Source organism: Prionailurus bengalensis, chromosome D4, assembly GCF_016509475.1.
Source record: "Prionailurus bengalensis isolate Pbe53 chromosome D4, Fcat_Pben_1.1_paternal_pri, whole genome shotgun sequence".
Taxonomy (NCBI): Eukaryota; Metazoa; Chordata; class Mammalia; order Carnivora; family Felidae; genus Prionailurus; species Prionailurus bengalensis.
In genome coordinates this window covers 6,717,776-6,730,077 of record NC_057359.1, presented here as the reverse complement: position 1 = coordinate 6,730,077, position 12,302 = coordinate 6,717,776, and the positions used below count along the sequence as shown (strand labels likewise).

The following is a 12,302-nucleotide window of genomic DNA, read 5'->3' as shown; positions in this document are numbered from 1 at the left end:
AATGACTTCATTTTTACTGAATAAAATGAGTTTTGATAGATCAGTTCATTGCACAGGAGGAGAAGCGGGCTCCTGACGGGTGAGAAATGGGATGAGCCAATGAGCTGGGCTAGTTGCTCACAGTTAGGATGAGGGGACAGGCCCTCGTGATGAAGTGGCTTCACTGTGACGGGGACGTGCTGGCCCGGAGTCACCACTCAGCACGTGCCCTCTTGGTGCTAACTTAAGGTGCTGTCGGCATTGAAGGGGTTGACAAGGTGGGTACGAAAGAGCTCGCTGCCTCCCGAGGAAGAGCCCCTTGGCATAGAGCAGCCAGGTTGGGTGTCAGGGTCACGTGCTCCGCAGCATTGTCACCTCTTCTGTCTTTCCACCTGGGCAGGTTGTGCGACGGGGAATGCCTCCCGGAGGAGGAGGAGAAGTGTTCTTCTCCTGTCCTGTGAGGAAGGTCCTGAAGCCCGTTCAGCTCACGGATCCAGGGAAGATCAAACGTATTAGAGGAATTGCGTATCCTTTTGTTTGATTTAACTTTCTGTTCTTTGACTTGCCTCTCGAAGGGAAGAATGACTTATGACTTCCGACAGTTTACCTCTTCGCAGAGTTATTTACTTTTAGACAGCAGTCTTGGGGAAGTCTTAGCAGTGCAAAATGCTAATTGTTGGCTGAGATACGATGTTTTATTATCCGTCTCACCATGACTAGACTGGTTCCTTCGTTGTTCTTTTTTAGTTCACGCTCAAGCAAACAACTCCAGGGTATGTCCTGCTCTCCTGGGGGCTTTGGTTTAGGGACCACCAACACACCCCTGATGAGGGGAAACCTACGCAAACACGTAATTCTAATCTAATGTGTAAAGTGGCGTAGACAGGTACACAGCAGGTTGGGGGAGCTAAGATACAGGATGGCACATTTTGTCTGGAGGATGTAGGAGGGCAGGAATAATACCTGTTTGTTTATTTATTTATTTATTTATTTATTTATTTATTTTTGAGACAGAGAGAGACAGAGCATGAATGGGGGAGGGTCAGAGAGAGAGGAAGACACAGAATCTGAAACAGGCACCAGGCTCTGAGCTGTCAGCACAGAGCCTGATGCGGGGCTTGAATCCACGGACGGTGAGATCATGACCTGAGCTGAAGTTGGACGCTTAACCGACTGAGCGCCCCAGGTGCCCCAGTAATACCTGTTTATTAAGTGATTACTTTGCATGCTCTGTGATAATATAAGGGTATACTTGCTTTTCTTTTGTTTTTAAACAACCACTTTATTGGGGCACCTCGGTGGCTCAGTCGGTTGAGCATCTGACTTTGGCTCAGGTCATGATCTCACAGTTCGTGGGTGTGAGCCCCGCGTTGGGCTCTGTGCTGACAGCTCAGAACCTAGAGCCCGCTTGCTTAAGATTCTGTGTCTCCACCTGTCACTGCCTCTTCCTGCTTGTGCTTGCTCGCATGCTGCACGCTCTCTCTCTCTCAAAAATAAAATAAATAAACGTTAAAATAATATATCGTTGGTAGTTTGATAGGGATTGCATTGAATCTGTAGTTTACTTTGGGTAGTCTGGACGTTTTAAGAATATTAATTCTCTCAGTCCATGAATGTAGACTGCCTTTCCATTTATTTGTGTCTTTTAAAGATGTTTTTCATGATTGTTTTATACTTTTCAGTATACAGTTCTTTCACTTCCTTGGTGAAGTTTATTCTTACATTTTTAGGTTTTTTGGATGCTTTTGTAAATAGGATTATTTCCTTGATTTCTTATTCAGATAGCTTATTGTTAGTGCACAGAAATGCAACTGATTTTTGTATGTTGAGTTTGTGTTCTGCAACTTTTAAAAATATTTATTCCAGTAGTTTTTTTTGTTTGGGGGGTGATATCTTTAGGGTTTCTACGTGTAAGATCAGGTCATCTGCAGTAAGATAATTTTACTTCTTCCTTTCCAGTTTGGGTTCCTTTCATTTCTTTTTCATGCTTAATTTCTCTGGCTAGGATTTACAGTACCATGCTGAATAGGAATGGAAAGAGTGGCTATCCATGCTTGATTCCAAATTGTAGAGGAAAAGCTTTCAGTTTTCCATCATTCCTGAAGATGATGTTAGCTGTGGGCTTTTCATGTATGTCCTTATTGTGTTAAGTTTCTTCTATACTTAATTTGTTGAGAGTTTTTAATTGTGGAAGAGTATTGAATTGTATCAGATGCTTTTTCTGTGTCTGTTGAGACAATCATGTGATTTTTATTCTTTATTCTGTTAATGTGGTTTATCACGTTAGTTGATTTGCATACATAGAGCCATCTTTGCATATCAGGGATAAATCCCACTCGATCATGTTATATGAACCTTTTAATGTATTGTTGAATTTAGTTTACTAATATTTGTTGATAATTTTTGCAGCCGTGTTCATTAGGGATATTGGCCTGTAGTTTTCTTTTTGGTGGTGTCTTTATGGTTTGGCTTTGGTATCAGGGTGACACTGGTTTCATAAAATGAATTTGGAAGTGTTCTCTCTTTGATGTTTTTGGAAGTCTAAGGATTGGTATTTGCCATTTAAATGTTTGGTAGAATTCACCAGTGAATTAATCGTGAAGCCATCTGGACTTTGTTTCGAGGTTTTTGATTACTGATTCAGTCTCCTTACTTGTTATTGGTCTGTTCAAGCTCTATTCTTGATGCAGACTTGGTAGAATTTATCCATTTCTTCTAGGTTGTCCAATTTAGCATGTAACTGTTCATAATAGTACCTTATTATTATTTTTTTTTTTACAAATTGTGGCATCACTCGGGGCGCCTGGGTGGCTCAGTCGGTTAAACGTCCGACTTCAGCTCAGGTCACGATCTCGCGGTCCGTGAGTTCGAGCCCCGTGTCGGGCTCTGGGCTGATGGCTCAGAGCCTGGTGCCTGCTTCCGATTCTGTGTCTCCCTCTCTCTCTGCTCCTCCCCTGTTCATGTTCTGTCTCTCTCTGTCTCAAAAATAAATAAAACATTAAAAATAAAAATAAAAAAAACCCAAAACAAATTGTGGCATCACTTAGAATGTCTCTGTTTTCATTTCTGATTTTATTTACTTGAGTCTTTGCTCTTTTTTTCTTAATCTAAGGGTTTGCCATTTGTTTATCTTTTCAAAAAACTGATTCTTCTGTTGATTTTTTTTCCCGTTGGTTTTTGCTTTTCTGTTTCACTTGTATCTACCCTATTATTTATTTCCTTCTGCTAACTTTGGATTTTAGTTCTTCTTTTCCTAGTTCCTTGAAGTGTAAAGTTCGGCTGTTTATTAGAGACCCTTCTTTTGTAGAAAGAATGTAGGTCCTTATCACTATAAAATTCCTTCTTGGTACTCCTTTGCTCAGTTGCAAAAGTTTTGGTATGTTGTATTTTCATTTTTGTCTATAGATTTTCTAGTTTCCCTTTTGATTTCTTCTTTGACCCCTTGTATGTTCAAGGATGTGTTCATTTTCATCGGTTTGTAGATTTTCCCATTTTCTTGCAGTTATCGATACCTACTTTTGTTCCATTGTGGTTGGAAAAGGTAGCTGAGGTGATTTCAGCCTTCTTAAACTTGTTAAGACGTGTCTTGTGACCAACCTTGTGATCCTGGAGAATGTTCTCTGTGCAAGTAAGAAGAATGCGTGCCCCTCTACTGTTGGGTGAAATGTGCTCTGGATGTCTGTGAGTTCCATTTGGTTTATGTTGTTCAAGTCTTCTGTTGCCTTACTGATTTTCTTTCTGGATGTTCTATCCATTGTTGAAAGTGGGGTATGAAGTCTTCAATTGTTGTTGTATTGCTCTTTTTTCAGATCTGTTGATGTTTACTTTATATATTTAGGTGATCTGAGTGAGTGCATATATAATTGTTACATCTTTCTGTTGAATTGACCTTACATTGTATGATCAACTTCTTTATCTCTTGTGACTTTAAAACATTTATTTATTTATTTTTATTTATTTAGAGCATGAATGGAGGAGGGGGGCGGAGGAAGGGAGAGAATGTTTTCTTCTTTTTTTTTTTTTTTGAGAGAGAGAGTGTGAGTGAGTGGGGCAGAGAGAGAGGGAGAGAGAGAATATCTTAAGCAGGCTCCACTCCAGGCTTAGCGTGGAGCCCTGTCTCTTGTGACCTTAAAGTCTTGTTGGACTTAGTCTCTTGTTTGATGGAAGTTTAGTCACTCCTACTCTCTTTTGGTTCCCATTTGCACGGAGTATCTTCACTTTCAGCTTATACGTGTGCTTTTATGTTAAAGCGGGCCTTTTGTAGACAGCATATAGTTGGGTCTTGTTGTTTTACCCATGCAGCAACTTTTGTTTCTTCTGATTGTGAAGGTTAATCCGTTTACATTTTAGACACTTTATTTTTAAGCCTCAAAGTGACTTCTGAGTTTACTTGCATTCTGTTTTGCAGATGGGGAAACTGAGGCTGCACCTTATGGAATTCGTATCCACATAACACTGCTCATGACGGCAGAGCTGGGATTTGAGCTCTCTCTGATTGCAACCCAGACTTTTAACCTCTGCCTTTTCCTATAGGAAGGGAAGGCATTGGGACTGAGCTTTGAAGACTGGAGGCCTGTGAAGCAGAGCAAGGAAGGAATGCTTGTGCACATGTCATAGTGCACAGTGGTTCTGGGAGTGGCAAGCCGTGCAGTGTGGCCTCAGTGCAGGTTGCACAGTGGTGTTTGGTAGTGGAAGATGGAGATAGAAGTAGTGGATGATGGAGCGGGAGCCAGTGAAGATTAAAGACCACGTTGAGGGAGTTGGCTTTTATTCCAAAGTCAGCAGTCATCTAGAGAGAGAATTTCCATGTTAAGACCATAACTTTGGTGATGCTAAAAGAACTTTTGGCTGCTTTTTAGAAGGTTCAAGTAAAAAAAAAAAAAATCTTATCACCTAGTGGCGACCACTTACAGGCAAAGATACTAGAGAGTCATTGTGCCCTGAAGAGCCTGGGTGAGGGTTGCTGGTTTACAGAGATCCTGGGGGCAGCATGCGGGGGATGCCATTACCACCTGGCTCTGTGATAGGGGGACAGGGGGGTCCTCGAGGGCGATTCTGATGTGTCTCCTGGCACCTGGATAGAGATATACGTTCTGACAGTAGCTGTGTGTTTGGCGGGTGGGGAGCAGTGAAGATAAGTTCAGTTTTATTCCTGCTGGGTTTGAGGGCCCTTCGTGTGGTTACAGGGAGATAAGCCTAGAAAGGAAATTAGAAATGCACATCTGTAACCTGGGGGCCAGGTGAGAGCCCAAAGTGGGTGATTTGGAGTTGGCTACTGTGTAGTGTGCGGGAGAGGCGTGTGGCGGGTGGATCCCTGAGAAGCCACTAAGACTTGAAAGCAAAAGCAAAGTGCTCCCAGGGCACCTCGGAAGCTCAGTTGGTTAAGCATCCAACTCTTGATTTCAGTTCAGATCGTGATCTCATGGCTCATAAGACTGAGCCTCATGTTGGGCTCTGTGTTGACAGCGTGGGGCCTGCTGGGGATTCTTTCTCTTTCTTTCTCTCTCTCTCTCTCTCTTTCTCTCTTTCTCTTCCTCTCTCCCTCCCTCCCTCCCTCCCTCCCTCCCTCCCCTCCTTCCTTCTCCCCTCCCCCACTCATGTTTGAGAGCACGCACTCTCTCTCTCAAAATAAACCAAAAAAAAAAAAAAAAAAAGGCCAAGTGCTCCCGGGAAGGGGGACCAGGGAGAGTCAAGGGGTTGACAGGAGAATAAAGAAAATGCAGCTTCTTAGAAGTCCTGGTTGGACGCCCCCCTCCCCTGCCCGAGGAGCCCAGAGGAGTCAGCCTGAGGCTGGAGAATGCTCTGGGCAGCTCACAGCCAAGGAGGAGCTCCTTCCAGAGAGGAGGAGCCAGCCCCAAGACCAGTTCCCGGCTGAGGGGTGTGACCCGGAGGGCTGTGGTGCAACATGGAGGTTGCCCTGTCAAGAGTCTTGACCGGAAAGAGAAGCAGGAGGAAAGATAAGGCGGTTACTTGCCATATGGAGATGGAGAGAGTTGAGAAGATTCCCTCCCTTTCCGAAGAAAAGGTTGGTGCTGATCTGAGTACTGCTGTTGGTCGGGTAGATCTCTGGATGAGAGGGAGGCTCATGCAGCAGGGTAGCAGTGATAAGGTGCTGGGATCAGACGTGAGTTCCGACTCTGGCTTTGCCGCTCAGGTATGACAGGATTTCGGCCCAAAGCCTTGGTTGACCCGCATGTCACTGGGCACTTTACAAACACCGTGTGGGGCTGCAGTGAAGGTTGAGTGAGGTGATAGATGCATAGTACGAGGCACTGGGCTGGTGTGTGAGTAAGCATGTGGTAAGTTGCAGCTACTGTTATTTTTATTATTATTGGAGAGGGTGTGGGTTGAAGACGGCAGGTATGCAGTGGGGACAGCTCTAAATCGAGCCGCCTGAAGGTGGTAGGAAGGGGGTTGGGAACAGTTCCGTTTTCAAGAGTTAGGATGGGATTGAGGACAAGGGCATTAGCAGAGGTATGATGAGGCAGTGTGACAAGTGTCAGGATGTGCTGTGGCAGTGGGGTGCGGTGACTGAGGAGAAGAGCAAGTCTGTGTGACAGCAGTGAGGGCTCAGCCCAAGATGGTGACCATTATGGTGTCGGCTTTGTGACTGTGTGGCCGTGTCTGGCGGCAATTGGCAGCCTGGAGGGCAGAGAGGAGAAGGCCAGACGGCCACTCTCAGCTAGGGCTGAGTGTGGATGACGGGCTGAGTGACTGGTGCAGGGGATAGGTTAGAGGGACTGGGGGGGCGGGTATTGTTGCCGTGACAGACGGGTGCTCCTGGCCGAGTCCTGTGTCAGGGGCTGGCCAGCCTGGAGAAGGCAGGCGGTCAAGGGGTTGGAACCCTTAATGGATTTAAAGGTTGAACGTGAATAGCCCTAAAGGTTGAGTGGAAGTAGGTGTGTGTGCTGGGTAGAAGAACAAGAGCTTGTGTGGGGGGAGTTGTCTTTTGGGGTCTCGGCTATTAAACGTAGTACGATTCCAGAGGCCGACAAGATCTGGGGCAGGGCGGGCATTGGAGGCCAGAGGGCTGGATGGCTTGCACAATGACTTTCCTGGTGGGAGTTTGACAAAGGGGAGAGATCAGGGTGTCTTCTTCCCAGGGGTGGGATAGGTGCCTAAAGTCAAGTTTTATGTTTCTCAGGAGGTTTGGGCGTGGTCCTCCTGGGAGGAAAGGAAACGTGGTGTGGACTGACTCTTCAGAGGCCTTGATTAGCTTGAACAGTGAGCCGTGAGGACGCGGACTAGCTGGGGAAGCCGCTGTTGAGACAGAGGGTGCCGCCCGGAGTTCTTTGCAGGAGCCCTCAGGACCAGAGGAGCGTGTCACCGAGCCTCTCGCGCTGTGACCTGTTCTCTCTGCGTGGCTCCCCTGGGGCCCATCTCAGGGCCACGCCCAGCACCTCTGTCCCCGGAGCCCCCAGGTTGGCGCACAATTGTATGGCCTTTCTAAGGTGATGTTCTCTGTGGAGAAATGGAGATGCCGTGCAAGTAGGAAGGTTTTTTTTAGTTTTCTCTTTAACCAAATACGCATGTACTTTTAGCTCAACCTTATTCTTGTTAACAGGCTCCTGTGTTTTGCCATGTAAATAACCCAGAACGAGACCCTGCTGGTGGCCGTTTGCCTCTGTTGCTGGAAAGTGCGGCAGTCGGCGGCCTTGCGCGTGAAATCCTGCCCACATTCCGGACCGTTTCAGTTTGATTTTTCTCATTTGAGATTTGTGTCCTTCATGCTGTCTCGTGGCCGTGAGCCCTGCTCGGGGCCCATTCTCTGTAGTCTGGAAATGTGATTTGCAGAGTGTGCTGTTTGTTTTGACACAGTCTTGTGGTAACGACATGGGTTCCACGGAGGCTGTCACGCTGGGGTCTCCCCGAATGGTGTCCCGGGTGTGCACACGCCCTGTGAGTGAACCTTTGATGAGGACACCGGGTGGTGGGGAAGGCTCGGGGGTTGTGCAGAGGAGACGGAGAAAGCCAGAAGAGCCCCGGGCGGCGGGCTGTCCCTTTGCTCCTCCCTGCTTCTCCCTCCCGTGTTCTTTGAGCCTCCCTGTATAGAACCGGCGCCGGGAAGACCCCGAGGAACTCCTCGTGTGGGGCCGGGGCTGGGACCCCTGAACCCTCCTCCCAGCTCCTCGGGGAAGGAGCCACAGTGCCCTCGCTCAGATTCCTGTCTGCAAACCAGATGTGAGCTGCCCCTCTCAGGGACACCCCAAAGGAATGCGGGTTTGAACTGAGATCGCCTTCCTGGCCAGTTTTGGAGCCTGGGAAAAAAAGAGCCGCCTTCGGCAAAACGCTCTAGCTGGTTTTGTGGTTTTTGTAGTTGCAAGTCCGGTTGACTGTGGGTCTGAGCTTGGAGGTTGTATTCCCCATGGGAGGGCCGGGGTTAGAAGAGCCGGCCCTGCTCTTGTGGCTTTAACTGAGAGCGCGTCTTTTCCCTCCCTGCCAGGTCCTGGGCAGGAGCTGGTGTGGGTTCCTGCCAGCAGCTGTGACTGGATGGTGCGGTTACCTTTTATTTAATGCCACCCACTCTCCTCTCCCCCTGACTGAGGGGGGTGGTGGGGAGAAGGGGGACGCTGTGTTTCCAGTTTGTGGCGCTGTCCCAGAAGCTCATGATTTGGTACCTAAGAGTCAAATGAAGAAGCTGGGGTAGAGGCCCAAGATGGCAGTGAGTTAGAATTTGTAGGACAAACTGGTTTCCTTTCTCTGATTGTAGGGAAGGTACGTGGAGCATCAGTCTGTGTCTCTCTCTTTCCACACCCACACTCGTGTGTGCCTTCTCTGACCTGGAACGCCAGTGAGGGATAGTAGGGCCTAGAACTGTGAAATTGTCTCTCTCGGTTATGGGAATTCTTAATATGGTATTCACGTATGGGCTTCAGAAGGTTCACAGTCTCCTGAAACTGCCTGCAAAATTACGTGGGCATGTTTCTTGAGGGAGGGGCTGTAGCTTTCATCGGGTTCTCAGAAGGATCTCTGATTCCTGAAAGGATAGCAGCCTCTGCTTTGAGATTTGAGTCTTGGGCCTGAAAAGTAGTGACTGGCATTCGTGGGGTTCCCACCACACACAAGGCATCGCCAGGCATTCACGTGCATTCTTTCTTTTGAGCCTCTAAACCCTGGGGTGGGGGGGAGAGTATTTTGATTATCCCTCTGTCAATGATGAGGAGGTGGGGCCCCTCATGTGTCTAGCACACTAGACACAGAATGATGGTTCACTGGAGCTGGGACTTGAACACGGATGGTCCGATTCTGGAACTCAGCCTCCACACCGCGCTAGGTGGTTCCACAGTGACTCTGGGGTGTAGCCGCCCTGTCCCTCTGCACTGCCAGGATTCTGATGTAGGACTCCACTGGCCCTGAGCTGGAACAGTTACCCACCTGGTTTCCACATCTCTGGAGGGGCTGGAGGGAGGAGGTTGTCTTTGTGAGGTCAGATCTGTTTAATTTGTATCTCCATTCTGTGACTCGGTTGTCCTCAGTGTAAGCTCCGGAACTAGGAATCCACGGCCCTGGCCCCTGGGGTCACCGTGAGCATAAGATCAGCTATTAATGTACCTGAAAGGATTTTGGAAGCCGTGGATGCCGTGGGATTATGTCAGGACAGTGGCATTGGCGCTCTCCGTAGGAGAGTGGACAGCCTCGGGCTCAGAAGGACAGCACCTGCCCGGTCCAAAGGTAGGAGACCCAGCACTGTTTATCTCAGCTGCCTGTGGTCAGAAGTACATTCTGGACAGAGGTGGTGATGTAACCGGGCTTGGTGTGGGTATTGAAAAATTCCTCTTTGCTCTTTCCCCATTTTAGGTTTGCCCTTTGTGTCAAGTCAAATATTTATCGAGTGTTTCTGAGTACAGAAATAGGGTGTGAGAGTCATCGGAGAGCTCTGCTCTGTACAGAAGCAGAGCCCCTCTCCTTATGGAATGCATGGTCTTGTTGATGGGCAAGGGCAGCACGTGTGTAGATGAAGAGAGGCGTACGGTAAGGTCAAGAGGAGACCACAGCCCGGCACTGGCTGGAGGGTGTTGGGGAGAGAAGGGGAGCTCGGGGCTGGGACAGTGAAGGGAGGCAGTTCAGGTGGAAGAATCTGGACAGTTTGGGCGAGTGGCGGGGTGCCGAGGTGGGGACGAACCCTGAGCAGACTGATCATAAGGTCTGGGAGGACCCGGGCTAATTGGCAGAGTCTCACCGCCATGAGGAAAGGTTGATCTTCCGGTGAAGGTGCCGGACGGATCAGAAAGCGGAGCTGGGTGCCAGCCGCGTTCTTTGCAGTCTCTGAGCATTTTGTTTCTGCAGCTCGAATGGAAATGGAATATGTTATTGACAGTAATTTTTGAGCAGCTGGGCTGGACTGGGCAGACCACACCCCCTGTTCTCCCTGTTGGAGTTGCTGTGTGGGGTGTGTATTGGGGTAGTGGGAAGATCACATGTCCTTACTCGTCCGTTTCTCTAGGCTCCTGTCCCACGTACGTAGCCACCTCTTTGACTGAACGTCGCACATCGAAAGTGCTCCGTACTGAATTTTTGATTCGTGGGGTTGAGGAGAGCCGGTCTCCATAATGAAGTCAAATTTTAGATAATTGTTTCCACTTCCTTAAAAACTGGCCTTTTCGCTTGAGTTGCTGATGTCTTTCTCCTTCTCTCTCTGGGGGTGCCCTGGTGTAAAAGTGCCAATTGTCAGTATTTTGACTGTAAGGTAGCAGTTGTGAGGAGCCTGTCTTGTCCACAAAAGGAGTAATTGATACTTAAATAATTGAAAATAGGCTCTGTTACAAAAACACCCTGTTTAGATCTTTATAACAGCTACTGTACTGTCTTTCACTGATCTTTTTCTGCTTTTCCTGTCAACAGAACGAGGGGCGGCGGGGGGGCGGTGGATTGGGATTGGCCCCAGTGAGCCCCAAGGTGGTGTCTGTTCTGGCCTCAGGTTCTCAAGGGACAGACTCATCGGTTCCAGCAGTGGGGGGTGGTCAGACAACAAACACTTCAAAGCGAGCTCGGCTCATGCCAGACAGACAGGCGGTCTTCTTCTCTTGTTCCAGAATTGAGGTGAACCATTTCTAGGGGAAGGGAGGGGCATTGGGTAGGAAGTCTAGAGCAGGGTTGGGAACTTGTTATTTTATACTTTCCAACTCTCTGTATCTGGGTGTTTCTCACTGTGATCTTTTTATATAATAATAATATACAAGTTACATACTAGTAACGATAACAATTGATGAAAATGCTCTAAAAGTTGAGTTAAAGTGTTACCAAGCTAAGCGATTAAAGACAGGTGGAAAGCAGGATGGCTTTGGGAGCCCCGATGTGTTACAGTTCCGCAGATAGCTGCTGGCTTCAGCACTGACTTTCCTCTGTCCTGGAGTGTGAGCAGGACGCACCCTTAACTGCAGACTGCAGGTACTCCGTGCGTGTGTCCCCGCAGATGGCAAACAGGATCGTGGATTCTGCAAGGAGCATCCTCAACAAGTTCATCCCCGATATCTATATTTACACAGACCACATGAAAGGAGTCAGCTCTGGAAAGTAAGTGTGCACGTCTAGAGCCTAATTCTGCAGCTACCCCAGCCTTTTTCCAGTCCTGTTCTGATCGAAATGACAGCTGCCAGCTGTGCTACAGGGCAGCCAGAGGGGAATGATTTCAGAGTTAATTTCCTCCCGACTTACTGCCATTGTCACCTGCAGGCATCTTTGGAGCGCCTGCCACATGGAAAGTGTCACAGTGGCCAGTGCTGGAGATGAGGGGTCCAGACCCTGGCCTGGGGGAGTTAAAACCCAGGTGCTTCCAGCTTTAAATCACATCTGTTCCCACAAAAAAATTAAACGAAACAAGTTCGGGGCACCTGGGTGGCCCAGGTGGCTGAGCGTCCGACTGTTGATTTTGGCTCAGATCATGATCCGGGGGTCGTGGGATCGAGTGCCAAGTTGGGCTTCTTGCCGACAGTGTGGAGGCTGCTTGGGATTCTCTCTCTCCCCCCTCTCTGTCTCCCCCTCTCCTGACTTGTGCGCGCTCTCTCGAGCGTGCTCTCTCTCACTCTTAAAAAAAAAAAAGTTTATAAAGTAAACAAGTTCTCCCACCCTGAGTAAGTAACAGTTTAGGGGAAAATGTCCTCTGCCACTGGTCCCAGCCAGTTGGCTTCCCTCTCCATCGAGTGGACCAACACTCTTAGAGCCAGAGAGGGTTGTTATTGCAGATTGGAATTGGGTTTAATTAAACCTTTGTAGAAAACCTCACTTTAGAAAATAAAAACTTAATATTGATCTGTGTAATGAAAATACTTGTTTTAGGCTTTTGGTTGTATATTTAGAAACCAGTAAGTTAGGCAAGCAATTAA

The 12,302-nt window shown here is 48.0% G+C and overlaps 1 protein-coding gene across 1 annotated transcript in view; it reads left to right on the top strand.

The window, feature by feature from the left end:
- The window catches only part of RCL1 (RNA terminal phosphate cyclase like 1), a 56,046-nt gene that overhangs the window by 24,707 nt on the left and 19,037 nt on the right, over nucleotides 1–12,302 (top strand). The window contains exons 5-6 of the mRNA XM_043566953.1: nucleotides 380–504; nucleotides 11,368–11,493. Of these exons, the coding sequence (XP_043422888.1) occupies nucleotides 380–504; nucleotides 11,368–11,493 (251 nt within the window). The remainder of the gene's footprint in view (nucleotides 1–379; nucleotides 505–11,367; nucleotides 11,494–12,302) is intronic.